Here is a 13,255-nt window from a genome sequence, read left to right as displayed (position 1 = left end):
AGGCTCTGTCCCGAGGACATTTAAGGAACCAACTAGAAATTGATAGAGAAGATAATGGTTTTGCTTCACCCAATTTTGCAGAATCCAGATAATTATTTGAAACTTTCAACAATGGCTATATTTGCCATGAACAACATTTACAGCCCTTTGTGGAAATAACATTTATATACTAGCAGATATAAAGATGTTTTTTTTTTTAATTCCAAGTTGTCCCGCAAATATTTGCATATAAAATGAAGTGTTTTCAACCAAATTATTCAAAACCCACAGAATATGTGCATCATTATTATTAAAGCATCAAATTAATATCAGAAATGAATTCTACAAATATAAAAGGAAATATGAGCGATTTCAGTAAATAAATTTTGATTGCATTTGCGCGAGATATAGCATATTTTTGCTTTCATAATATAAAGTCAGATACATGAGACAGATATAAAATTTTACATTGGAATACCATTAAGATTTATAAAGATAACAGCATTGCAATACGTGGAATTTCTGCGACCCTCTATGAGAAACTAAATTACGTTTCTCATAGAATGGATATTCTTTAATCTTAAATTTTCTAATAGTTATATTGAATTATATAAGAGGTGAAAAATATATTTAGTGTTCCTTCTACTCAAATTATAAATATGAAAAGATATTTAATATATATCAGATATAAATTACAATAAAGTTGTATATATAAACAGTAAATTAGGCGCCATAAAGAACGGAAAAAATTTCGTAACAGTAAATTAGGCGCCATAAAGAACGGAAAAAATTATTGTGGTATTCAGTTTTATATCCACAATCATTAGATTTCTAACATCATGTAATTTGATTTACAATATAATTAAAAGGCTCTCGATATCTTATGTTTTTTTATCCCCCCGGGAAGGCACGTCGAAAAGAAGATGAGATGCTTCCGATATGGTGGTTGGACCTCGCCACCCTGGTGGGTACATAAACAGGTGTGGGATCTGGCTCCTCCCATGGATGACGGGACATACTTCCTTCGGGATGGATTGTACTGTGGCCGGTGATGTCCCTTAGGACTTAACCACAGTTTCCTTCGATGTTGTTGTTGCGGCGGTCCGGGAAATCAGTTTTCTTTATCCGTTTACCTTCGGGCGGTTCGGAGGGTCAGTTATATGACTATGACTTATGTTTTGTTTATTCTAAAGATGTGCCATTTTACTTATGTGAGGTAGCACCACATTTTACCTCATTAATGTTTGCTTCTTTGTGGAAGATCACCCTCTAATTTTCGGAATGTTTCTGTGAGAAATGCACATCATTCTTGTAAAAGAAAACTGGAATGTCCTGTCACTGATGTGGAATGGGGTGGTCTGGACTGGGTTAGAAGTTCCAATGTATTCCACTGGTGTTAAGAAATTTGATTGACCTGAGCTCCATTATCCGTACCTGAATCTCTTTAACATATGTGAGATTAAATATAAATCTTCCGTTATTCCCATAGGAATAATTCTATGTGATATTAGCATACCTTGCATGCAATTCTTGCGGAAACATTTCAAAAACTATTGGATTGCCTTTCTCATGAAGTAACAACCGTCGTTCTTGCAAAACGTGGGCTCATTTCATAACAGTAAATTGGTACATCTATAGGATAAGCAAAGCGTAAAGATGTTTGGATGCCTTTAATTATATCGTAAATCAAGTTGTATGATGTTAGAAGTGCTAACGTTTGTGGAAATAATAATAAAAACCTGTTTTGGGGGTATTTAAGGTGGCTAAATTACAACAATTCGTGCTATGTACTTTATTAATGATTGTAAAAGGATATTTATTTTAAGCTTTAATAATATTAATTAGTGGAGAATCCATATCGTTTAACTTATTTTAGCCAATAACTGAAATTCAACTCAATGCAGTGGCACTATCTTTCTGAATCTTAACGATGTTATTCTGAAATTTTACTATAGATAGCCTTATATATTTTGCTGTAAAATTATGAAAGCGAAAATGTGCAATATCTCATGCAGCCCAGTTGAAATTTATTTATTAGAATAATCATAATTCTTTGTTTATCAGTAGAATTAACTTCCCATTATAATTTAATGCTTTAATAAGAATATGTCGCATATGCTGTAGGCTTTGCTTAGTTTGGTTGAAAACTCTTCATTCTATATAAAAAAAATTTGTCCGAAAATTTGGGATTAAAAAAAAAATTACATCTTACTCAATGTGATTGCTGTTTTTACAAATGTTGTCCATGGCCAATAAAGCCATTATTGTAAATTTGAAATTATTATCTGCTTTCTGGGAAATAGGGTTAACGAAAATGTTATTATTATTATTATTTTTTCATCAATTACTAGTCAGTCTCCAAATACAGTGCCCTCGAGACCAAATTTTCTGAGTAAAATATGAATTAAATTACATTTTTCACATCGTTAAAGTTCAAAGAATCTTAGTGTTTGCAGAAAAATTCAGAAAAATATGCAAATCCTAAAGTGTACCTATATCATACAGCATATTTCAGAAATGTTTATGCTTTTGTTGGTGTGCCTTTTCTTACTTTTCTTGGTCCCCTTACCTATTTGAACATTAATTTAAAAAAAATATTGATTTCCCCTGTTTTTGGATATTTTTGGTCAATTCCAAAACAAAAAAAAATATTTCTATTTGAAAATGCACAATTTTTTCATGAAGATTATAAAATGAGAAGCATATGTAACTTGCTCTCTTATTTACTTCTTTCGAATCAAAATTCTGGCCCCACAGAAAAACCCTTTTCTTTGATATGTTTAAAACCTGAAGTTTGAATTTTTTTTTTAATGTAATGCTAAACATTTGTTAAGGTTAATTTACTGTATTGGTATTTAGAAAAAAATAAGCTTCTCTAAGTTAAAAAATTATTTGTTTTTAATTTACTGTCATGTAGTGTTATTGTTTATATGATAGAGGTATATATATATATATATATATATATATATATATATATATATATATATATATATATATAATCTTTTCTTCAAATTTTTTTAGGGAGATTTGAAGCAATTCTTATTAGCAACTAGACCAGAAGAAGTTTCAAAAGCACCCAAGCAAGCGCCTCTATCAGTTCCTCAAAATTTGATCATATGCCAGCAGGTAGCTGTTGGAATGGAGTATTTGGCTAAACAATTTACTCATAAAGATTTAGCTGCTAGAAATTGTTTAATTTCTTCAAATATGAAGATTAAAATCAGCAGTCCTTGTTTATCACTGGATACTTATGCACAAGAGTACTTTCAATATCAATCAAAAGTCATTCCACTCCGCTGGGCCCCTTCAGAAGCCGTAATGGGAAATAATTGGTCGGCCAAAAGTGACGTATGGTCCTTTGCTTGTTTGGTGTGGGAAGTTTTCAATAAAGCCGAATTGCCGTATTTAGAAATGTCTAATGAAGATGTTTTACAAAAACTCCAAGCTGGTAAACTTAAACTTTCTATTCCTGAAGAAGCACCTGAAAGCCTAGTCAAACTTTTAGAAAGATGTTGGTCCCAGAATCCAAGTGAACGACCCTCTTTCTCTGAAGTGGTGGCAGTGTTTGTAGAACTGAGTGTTGCTGTACAAATGTGATATCTTTCTCTACATTCTTCTGTAAATGAGATCTGATTATCATGCATAGGTAGCTGCATGAGAAATTGAACTCCCTCTTTTGATTTGAAAATCGATGAAGGAGAGGACTATTTATTTCTGTCTAGCATTTGTGAACAGTTTTGCTATTGCTCTGAAGTGTCTGCTTGTATACGTCTTAAGTGAATGTGATGGAGTCAATTCATCTGAAATTCCTTTTTACAAATTTCATGAAATGTCATTTTCTTGTCTCATATTTTTTAAAACATGCATTTTATAGAAAATTTGCAGCTATTATGAAGACGTTTTGTGTAATTTTAATTAGGGAATGTTAGATTAGTATACTATCATATGCATATGTAGTTTTAAATCGATGCATTTATATATATTCATTTGCTTTTTTCATTGTAATTTTCTTTATAAGAGCCGAAGATTTTTAAAGGTGCAGAACGAGGATTTAAATTAGAATCACTGACTTTTGTGAAATACAAGTTTTAGATGAAGTTTGATATTAAGTAGTGTAGAAAAAGCCAAAATGCGCATAAAATAATATTTATGTTTGGAATACTTTTCATAAAATTAAGTAGTGTAAAAAGAGCCAAAATGCTCATAAAATAATATTTATGTTTGGAATACTTTTCATAAAACCTCATAGATAAATATTCTTACATTTTAGAAATATTCATAAGTCATTTCTTGGATCCGATACGTGTTAAACATTCCTCACAATTTCGTCAATCGAAATTGTTTTCAACTTAAATAAGTATACTTTTGGAAGATATTTAAACAGTCATTTCAACAAGTATATTTCCTTTTTCTCAGGAAATGATTTGTTAATGAACATTATTTGAATATATAAAACAGCTGATTATTTACGTTGAACACAAACGTGATAATAATTAATTCTTCTCTCTCGTTTAAATTCATGTTTCAATTCATAATTCAATTTATTCATTCAATTCATGATTCAATTTTCAATTCAGTGAAACCTCGCTTTACGAGCATAATTCTTTCTCGAAGCAGTCTTTAAGTGGGTGATTTTTTTTCCATAGGAATCTATGTAAAATAGGACAGCATACTCCCTCAAACAAATTTAAACAAATTCATAATGTAATTTATTATTTATAGTGCATGCCTTTTTACAAGAAAATTGTCTAAAGATATGTGTCTTTGGTTACGCTTCAAAATTTGGCGAAAATGAGACACAGCATTATTTCTAAAGGAGTAGCATGCATAGCTACTGCGTTATCAGAATGATACTTCTCAGCATACAATGAAATAATTGTCCATACTTTCAGCATTTCCCTTATATTTTCCCTTCAGCAGTCTCCTTCACAACTCTGTTCTTCCACCAATTCATCGATTTCGTTGCTATCCAACCTGACCTCAAAATCTTGTCCGAAGACAAAATCTCATGGATTAAGGCACCATAGGCACTTGTTCAGAACCCCTTGACGTCACGTTCGAGCCGTTATACGGCCAAAACTTCTGACTGGTAGATATACAGTTTTTTTTTTTTTTTTTTTTTTTTTTTTTTTACAGTAGTTTAAGTAAAAACAGTTCCCAGAAATTAGTTTTGCAAAAATATTTATCAAAAAATGCTACTTTACCCATAAATAGCATAAAATTTTTAATTTCGTTACTCGATATGAAATTTGCTGTTATGTTGCTATACCTGTTACATTCCTTAAATCTCTCACCACTAACTCGGCTATGAAAGTTCTATAAGTCTATTTCTAGTTTCTATTTCAAACGCTGGGTGTAGAATGTAAAGCAAGGGTATCCGTGGTGATAACTTATTTTCATCCTGCACCTCTGATTTAAAACAAAAAACTGGTCCACCAGCTTAAAACTTACATGACTGGGATTGTAGTGAATGGATTGATTTTTTTTTCAGAATTTCTATATTTTTTTAATCATTTTAGATTTTTTTTTTCATTCATTTTATGGTACAAATGATTTATCATCAGTAAATCATTCATACCATGAACAGTCCATGCATCGTCTCTTCTATGAAATAAATATTTGAAACAATATAATGCATTTTTTGCTGTATAGCCGTATGACCAACCATGTTTAGAATAAATATCGCTGTAAATTTTTCGCTGGTACGTGGTTTTTCTTCAAGGAGAATTTGAAACAAAGCTCAAATCCGACTTAGAGTGGCTGTATTTTTGTATATTCATTCATTCTCTCAATGAAAGCTGCGAAAACAGAATTTTTTGAAGATAGGTTACATTCATCGTTATTATATGTAATAATAATAATTGATCCCTCTTTATAAAAATTTTCACCTAGATAACATTTTAAAAGTTGTCTACACATCTTTTTTTTTTTTTTTTCAAAGAACGATCTTTTATAAAAGATGTTTATTAAATGAAACAAATATGTTTCAACTAAGACAACCAGAAGCAAAATCGAAATTCATAAGCAGCATGTGAGAGAAAGTAGAAGGAAAGAAAAACGCTGAAAGAACGAATGTGAATTTTGGAGAGGGCTGGAAAAAGAAAAGGATCAGAATTGCAATTCCACCAGACCCGCGCTTCAAGGCGTGTCTGATGGAATTGTAGCTCTAGATATTCTTTAATTCAAAGGGAGAAAAGGCTGGTTTTAGTCATCAAATGAGTCAATCAATTGTATACGCAGCGGATTCTCATAGACTTCAAAATAATTATATCCGACCTGCGTTTTTCTTTCTTGTTGATTTACTTTCTGTACTCACGTTTTTTCTTCCCCGTTGATTTTAGAACTCTTAGAATAATAAAATAAGTTTTAAACAACGAACCTTCGAGTAGGGAAATGTTCTTAAATTTATTTTTTTCATATAAGCGAAAAATGACACAAAGAAAATATTGTCGGAGTCAGTTGCCACTGGTTCCATATTTATTGATTTTGTTTAAGTCACATTCTTGGGTACGAGGATTAAAAGTAATACGGTAAGCTAAGAAAGAATTGTAAATCAGAATAGGAAGATACTAGTATCTTGAAACTTATGCATATAAAATTTCAAGAGAAGTTTGTTATATTAAAAAAATAAATTATTCTTTTTTATAGATTTTCCTGAAACAATATTTCTAATAAACCCTATGTTCTGAGGGCTTCTGTAAATTATAAACCTAGTTTGAACGACGTGCATAGCATCTGCATAATTATACTCAAATTTTAGCTCAGGCAGTCAATTTCATAAAATGATTATATAACCTCTCCCAATTCATGTATAAAATTCCGTCGACCAGGAAATTTGGCGCAAACTCCACCAAAATGACAATGACTCCTCCAGTGCTTATTTAAAAGAATTAAAACTAAAAATTAACTTAAAAAATGTTGAAACTATTATTTTTAGAACATACGATACACAATTTGTGGCAATATTTATTAGCAGAAAAAAATAGCTATTTAAACATAAAAAGAATAATATTATATTGGCGGCCAAAACTATCTTATAGCATTCAAAATCACTATAAATTAGTCTTCTTCTTTATGAAGACGGACGGCGTCACATAATTATTTCAAATAAATACGAGTCTAAGCACCATTATTATTTGCCATTTTGCTGAGCCGCATAATCTTTCAGTTTGTGCATCAGTATCCTGGTCGACAAAATTATAACTGATTCACCTTGAAATGTTCGAAATGTGCAGCTCTTAATTCATTAGTCTTGTATGCCTTCCATGAGTCAGAACAAAACAATAGATCCTTCTTCAATATTTTCTTTAATTACTTTAGTTTGACCGTCGTTCTATCAGGAACTCTTATGGTGAAACTCTCGTTATTCTCTCCACAAATTCCTCCAAACATCCATTGTTCTGTAAGTATACTACCTACTTGGCTTTTGGTATTGTGAAAAGACTTATTTCTACTATGTCGTTAGGTTATCCGATTGTTTTCTTCTTTGGTCTTGACAAAAAGTTGTGAGGGCACACTTCTCTTAGGTAACTTTTCCAGTTTATTACTGTCTTGTTACTCAAATCTAATAGAACATATCCCTATTCAAGAATTGTTAGCTCTTCGCATTAACAGTAAATAAATCTGAGTGCAATAAGAGAAGTGTCAGAAAAGCAATATTGGAACCCTGCAACCAAGTTCCTTTTCGAATAGATACTCGCCTGGCACAGTTTTTAACGTCACAACGCCATTATTTGACACAAATAAAATTTCATATAGTGCTCGTTGGCGCATTTTTTATGCCAAAATTCCATAATGTTGAAAATACTCAATCGCATTCTGCTCTGTAGTAGGTAGGTCCCAAATTTTTATCATTTTATTGTGTAAAAGCAGAGAAATAACTACTACACTGAACTCTTGTTTAAAGAAACATAAATGGTTTATCATATTAACAACCATATATTTCGAAATAATTTTCCATTATTGGTGAAAATCATGTTTTTTGGCGTCATTTTTTGGTTTTAGCGAAAATGATAGACGGGATTTTACACATATGCCCCTTCCTCTTTCTCTTATGGGAAAAGGTTACTCATCAATGTATCTTCAAACAAAAGGCTTATTTACATATTTTTCAAAGATGTTTTGCTTGAGCATATATGTTTATCAACAGTTGAACAAATAAATAAATTTTTAAATAATATAAATAATTTTACTTTGTAAGGATGGTGTTAGCACTTAGGCGAGAATATAGGAAATGAAAATTTAGAATATCCTACAATGTAAATATTCTTCCTTTCACATCTTTAGTAACTAAAAATAGCTGTTTCTTCTTCATTGCATTTGAATTTCATTTGTATTTTATAACAATTTTTTTAAAGTTGTATCAAATTATGTTTTCATAATGAATTTAGAAGGTTTTTGATCATGCTGCATTTATATATATATATAATTTATTAGAAGCGAACTCATTCAACAAAATTTCATAATTTTCGTTTTTGTTCTAGAAGTAGCCTTATTAAATTTCAGTTTTAATACAACATTATTCAATTTATTTTCGAGGAAAGAAGAAAAGAAAGTTTCGAGAAAAGAAATTTTTTTTTAATCCCTTGGTTTTTCGTTATGATATTGTTTTGTCTTTTAACATGTTGAGTTTATGAGGACAGTTATTGTGCAATGTGTTTTAGTTGCTGAAGAAATGTCAGTGAAAAATAAAAATATTTTACATACAGCATCATTGATCATTATATCAGTACTGAAATTTTTGTTTAGATAACCTACATGAGGAATTTTAAAACTTATGATTGAGAAATTATAATTTTCTCAATATATGCAAGCTCTGTTGTCATGTGAGTTATAGCTTACAATTCAAGCGCGTTAATTTATAACATTTTCATGCTATGAAAATCTTTTACTTATTAATTATGATTTTCCTATTCTTTTAATGCATGTTTATATGATGTTTTAATAACAGTTAGTTAAGGTAAGTTCACTTAGCATTCTTTTTGAGCTTTTCTACATTGTGTCTTGGAACTACGAAAATGATTTTTCAGGATTCTGAGCTCAAAAAAATAGTGTTCCTATTTGATTCAGGGTTGCCACGCCAGCGGGAGAGCAGGGAAAACCGAGAAAACACAGGGAATTAAAAAATCATCTAAAAAAACCGGGAAAATGCAGGAAAATTCGAAATTTTTTATAAAAACCAGGAAAATTTGAAATTTTTTTTATAAAACCTGGGAAAATACAGGGGATTTCAAGTTTCTTAGTTATTTTTTCCCATTTAAGAAATGCCGATTTCTAAAGATTGCAAGAATAAAAGATTGTAGTTATAGCTTCCAAAAACGAAACCATACCATTCGTGATTGTGCAATACGGAAACTCACCTTTTTTTTTCTATTCTCTCCCCTTTTTTTCCGTTTAGATCATTCCAGTTTCGATTTGCCAGGCAGTTGTTCTTCTTCCATGCGATTCCCGAATTGAAGCTAATGAGCATGCACGAGACATGTTTTAGACTACCATACCTGAGTTTATTAAATGATTTGTTTATTGTTTGAGAAACTGCGAGCTTGTTCAAAGCAGATTGGAGATTTTTTTTTTAAACAACTATAATCGGCTCAAAATTTAATTCGAATTTAATACGAATTGGATGGATTAAAAAAGAAGATTAATCCTGATTTTCCTGAATGGGCTCGGGAAGTTCCGCCAAATTCATTTGTTGCGCACTGCTTCATTTATAAAAAAATAATAAGCTTAAGTAATATGGGAAAATATGCACTTACTAGTCATGCTAAAAGAGGAAAACATACAAGACTGCTTGCCCGTTCAAAAGTCATCATTGATGTTGGACTTAGTATCTAAAAGGAATACATGAAAAGATGACATGTCAAATCCGTGAATAAACCGGTTTCGAACTTTTTAGTTCAAGAACAATAATTTAAAGCTGAATTTTTATGAACATTAAAACTTGTTACGTCACATTCGTCCTTTAATGCATTCAATGATATATCGAAATATTTTCACATAGGTTCATACGAAAATAAAATTGGTGAAAAATATACATTAGGCCGTTTAAAAATGTCGTACCTTATTTATTAAGGATTAGCTCCATGAAACTGATTTCTGAAAAATCTGATGAAATTGATGCACAAATACATGAATTTGCAAAAATTAATTTAAAAAAAAAAAGAAATCTTGCTTTGTAATGTTTTGCGTTTTATTTCACCCGACTTCTTAATTTTGGGGGGACTTAAAGAGGATGAGAGGTAATATATCCCCCTTCCCTACTTAATATATAAATTTTGTCTTGCTAAATTCTATATAATAAATAATGAAAAATTGTCTTTTTTTTGTAAATATAAATCTACTTTTAATTTGCTATTATTTTGTATAATATTAAATTGTTGCTTCCTTTCCGTGCTTTTTCCACTCATTAAAATCATATTTCATTATGACTAGCACATGAGTGCTATTGTCTCTTTTTCTCGTAATCCTGAATCTGCGTACAGGGAAAACACAGGGAATTTTTTTCCCAGCTTTGAGTGGCAACCCTCTGATTCTACATTGTAAAAAAAAAAAAAAAAAAAAAAAAAAGATCATTCTTATCGGATGATAATAATTTTTCATTTAAATCCCTGCAATTAGACAAAGATTTAAACTAAAAGTTTCTTACGGCATCCTTTTTACAAATAAAAATAAACATTTATGCGCCATGATTCATAAATGGATAAAAGCATTTATTTTTCCTGTATAAAAATAATTTACGATTTGTATATATTTTTTACATTGTTGTAATATTAATTAAAAGTATGCATTTTTATACAATTTCTCTATCCAATATATTTTTGAAGTTATTTCTTTTTGAAATGTTTGCTCACTCATGATTTTAATACATGTTACATGAAATTTCGGTATTTTTGTAATATAATCTCTATTAAGGCTTATTTTTGTTTTCTTAAAAAACTGTTTAGATTTTGCTAAGAATTGACGCTGTTTTGAGTAACCTACTTGATGAAAATGCGTAATAGGAAATTTTGGAAAGTTTTATGTAATAGTAATCTGATGTAATTCAGTGTGAATACACTTGTTGATAAACAATTTATAATTGTAATTTTGACTCTTAATTTGTTAAAATATTGCATTCTTAATAGAAGATAGGATTTAATGTTTGAAAACACCTGTTTTTTTTTTGTTGTTAACATGTGATATTTTTTAAAGTTTTATTTATTTTTTATATTGTTAGAACTGAAATTTCAAAAAGAATTTTGATATTATATTGGTTAGCTGAATTAGAATCTAAATATTTTATATTTATTATAATCATGTGCAGACACATCAGTGGTCAATATTCAAAGTAAATACATACTAGTGTAGGTTATAATGCAAGATTGTTTTTAAATGTTTGAATCTCATGCTGATGTTTATATATTATTGACATGCAATTAAAATAAGTTTAAGTGCTGTACTTTTTCTTGTTTGGGCATTATATCCAAATAAATTAAGCAGTATTACAGATGTAAAGCACAATATTTATTTTAATGTATTTTGCTATACAAACTTTTTTCTTTAATGTGTGTATACCTAACTCGCTTCCATATGATCCTGCAACATGTGTTTATAAACCATTTTTTCTGTAAATAAATTCTCTAATTTAAAATCTGCCTCGTTCTTTTTATTTGTGATTTTACTAAATTGTATTGTATTTTAGTATTTTATTTAAGTATTACATAATATATTATAGATTTTAACCACTCAAAACTTAAAACATTTAACATATTTACCCGAAAACAAATGTTTTTGTCAGGAATTCTACGCTATTATAAATCTAGAAATTATTATGCCCAGGCGGGTGATTCTGGGAATAAGCTAAATCTCAAATATGGTGTATTCCACTAATCCGTTTCTTTTCCCATTTTTTTTTCTTTCATTTTTAAGCATTCAATAATATGACTATATTCATAGAAAATGTTAATGCATCATAATTTAACATTAATGCATTTTCCTTCATTTATGAAAATAAGTGCCATGTAACTCATAAAAACTTCTGATTTATTTTTACAGATTAATAGATTTCTAGATTTATTATAGTACAGTTTTAAATATGTAGATAATCACTTATAAGCATTATTATGTACAATAATCCCTTATTTGAGGCACACCATCTTTTAATATACACTAATACCTTAAAAGTGGTATTTTTCGTTTTTATATGCAACGAGCAAGACAAAAAGAATCGACAAAAGAGAAAGAGAGACAGACCTAGATAACCTCCTTTTTTTTTTTTTTTTTCCTCCGCAACAGTACATTTTATACATCAGCAATCTATGATTCAAGAGGAGCAGAAAAAACTAATAGTTCTGAAGAATTTAATTCTCCTCTACAGCAATCTCATAATCCAACACTTTTATATCTCCAAAAGACTTCCATCCAATATTCATCTTCACGTCCTTGTTTGCGAATTTCCTTTAAAAATGCTCTCATTAAACGAATCCTTGGAAAGGAAGTAAAGTGCAAGTCACCATCATTTGAGAGGCCATCAATTTTTAAATTTTTTTTTCAAGCATAGCTATAATAGAACCTGCTCCGAAAAAAGCGGAAATCTGATGAACAAAAAGAAGTTTCTTCTTGTTAGAAGATAACGAAGAACCTCCATAAGTGTTAATTGATCGATATCGTAGCAGTGGTGGCCAAGAAGTTAATGATGCCCATTGTTCAATTTGTGCGGGACTTTATTCAAATGATTAACATGAAAAAACATGGCTAAAATGTAGAATATGCAACAAATGGTCTGATTTTAAAAAGTCGGTGAAAGGGAATTTAAAGAAAGCAAAAAATTAATGCGTGTGAAGTATGTTCCAAAGATCTTTGATTGTGCACTTAGAAAAGGCGTTAAAGAGTATGTTAGCTATATTCTTAAAAATAAAAAATAAAAATCATTGTTTCTAATTTTGTTCTTTATTTTCACATTTAACTAAGAAATTATGATCATAACATCAATAGAACTTTATTTGAACAAAATTTAGATGTAGGCGATGTTAGAAACATTTTTAATAGGAATTTAAATTTTTTGGCGTGTGTGTGTGTTAAAATAATGTGTTAGTAATGAATTCAAATTATTTTTAGATAATAGGTTAGAACTATTAATAAGAAAATGATACATACTCTGCCTCTTTGATTAAAATAGCCTAAGTGGGATATTTTGACTCCCAACTTCATATGAATAACAATGATGCTTTAAACCTCCTTAAAATAATAAATAAATAAACAATTATTTGATATTGAATTCACCTATCTGTGAAAATGG

The 13,255-nt window shown here is 29.8% G+C and overlaps 1 protein-coding gene across 1 annotated transcript in view; it reads left to right on the top strand.

Annotated features, from left to right (window-relative positions):
* The window catches only part of LOC129958569 (inactive tyrosine-protein kinase 7-like), an 85,222-nt gene extending 73,658 nt beyond the window's left edge, over positions 1-11,564 (top strand). Inside the window, exon 12 of the mRNA XM_056071131.1 lies at positions 3,001-11,564. Coding sequence (XP_055927106.1) covers positions 3,001-3,576 — 576 coding nt within the window. The 3' untranslated portion in view covers positions 3,577-11,564. The remainder of the gene's footprint in view (positions 1-3,000) is intronic.
* The last annotated feature ends 1,691 nt before the right edge of the window (positions 11,565-13,255 follow it).

Source organism: Argiope bruennichi, chromosome X1 (assembly GCF_947563725.1).
Source record: "Argiope bruennichi chromosome X1, qqArgBrue1.1, whole genome shotgun sequence".
In the NCBI taxonomy this organism is placed as follows: Eukaryota; Metazoa; Arthropoda; class Arachnida; order Araneae; family Araneidae; genus Argiope; species Argiope bruennichi.
Note: the sequence above shows the minus strand (reverse complement) of the source record. Positions and strands in the feature narration are given on the sequence as shown.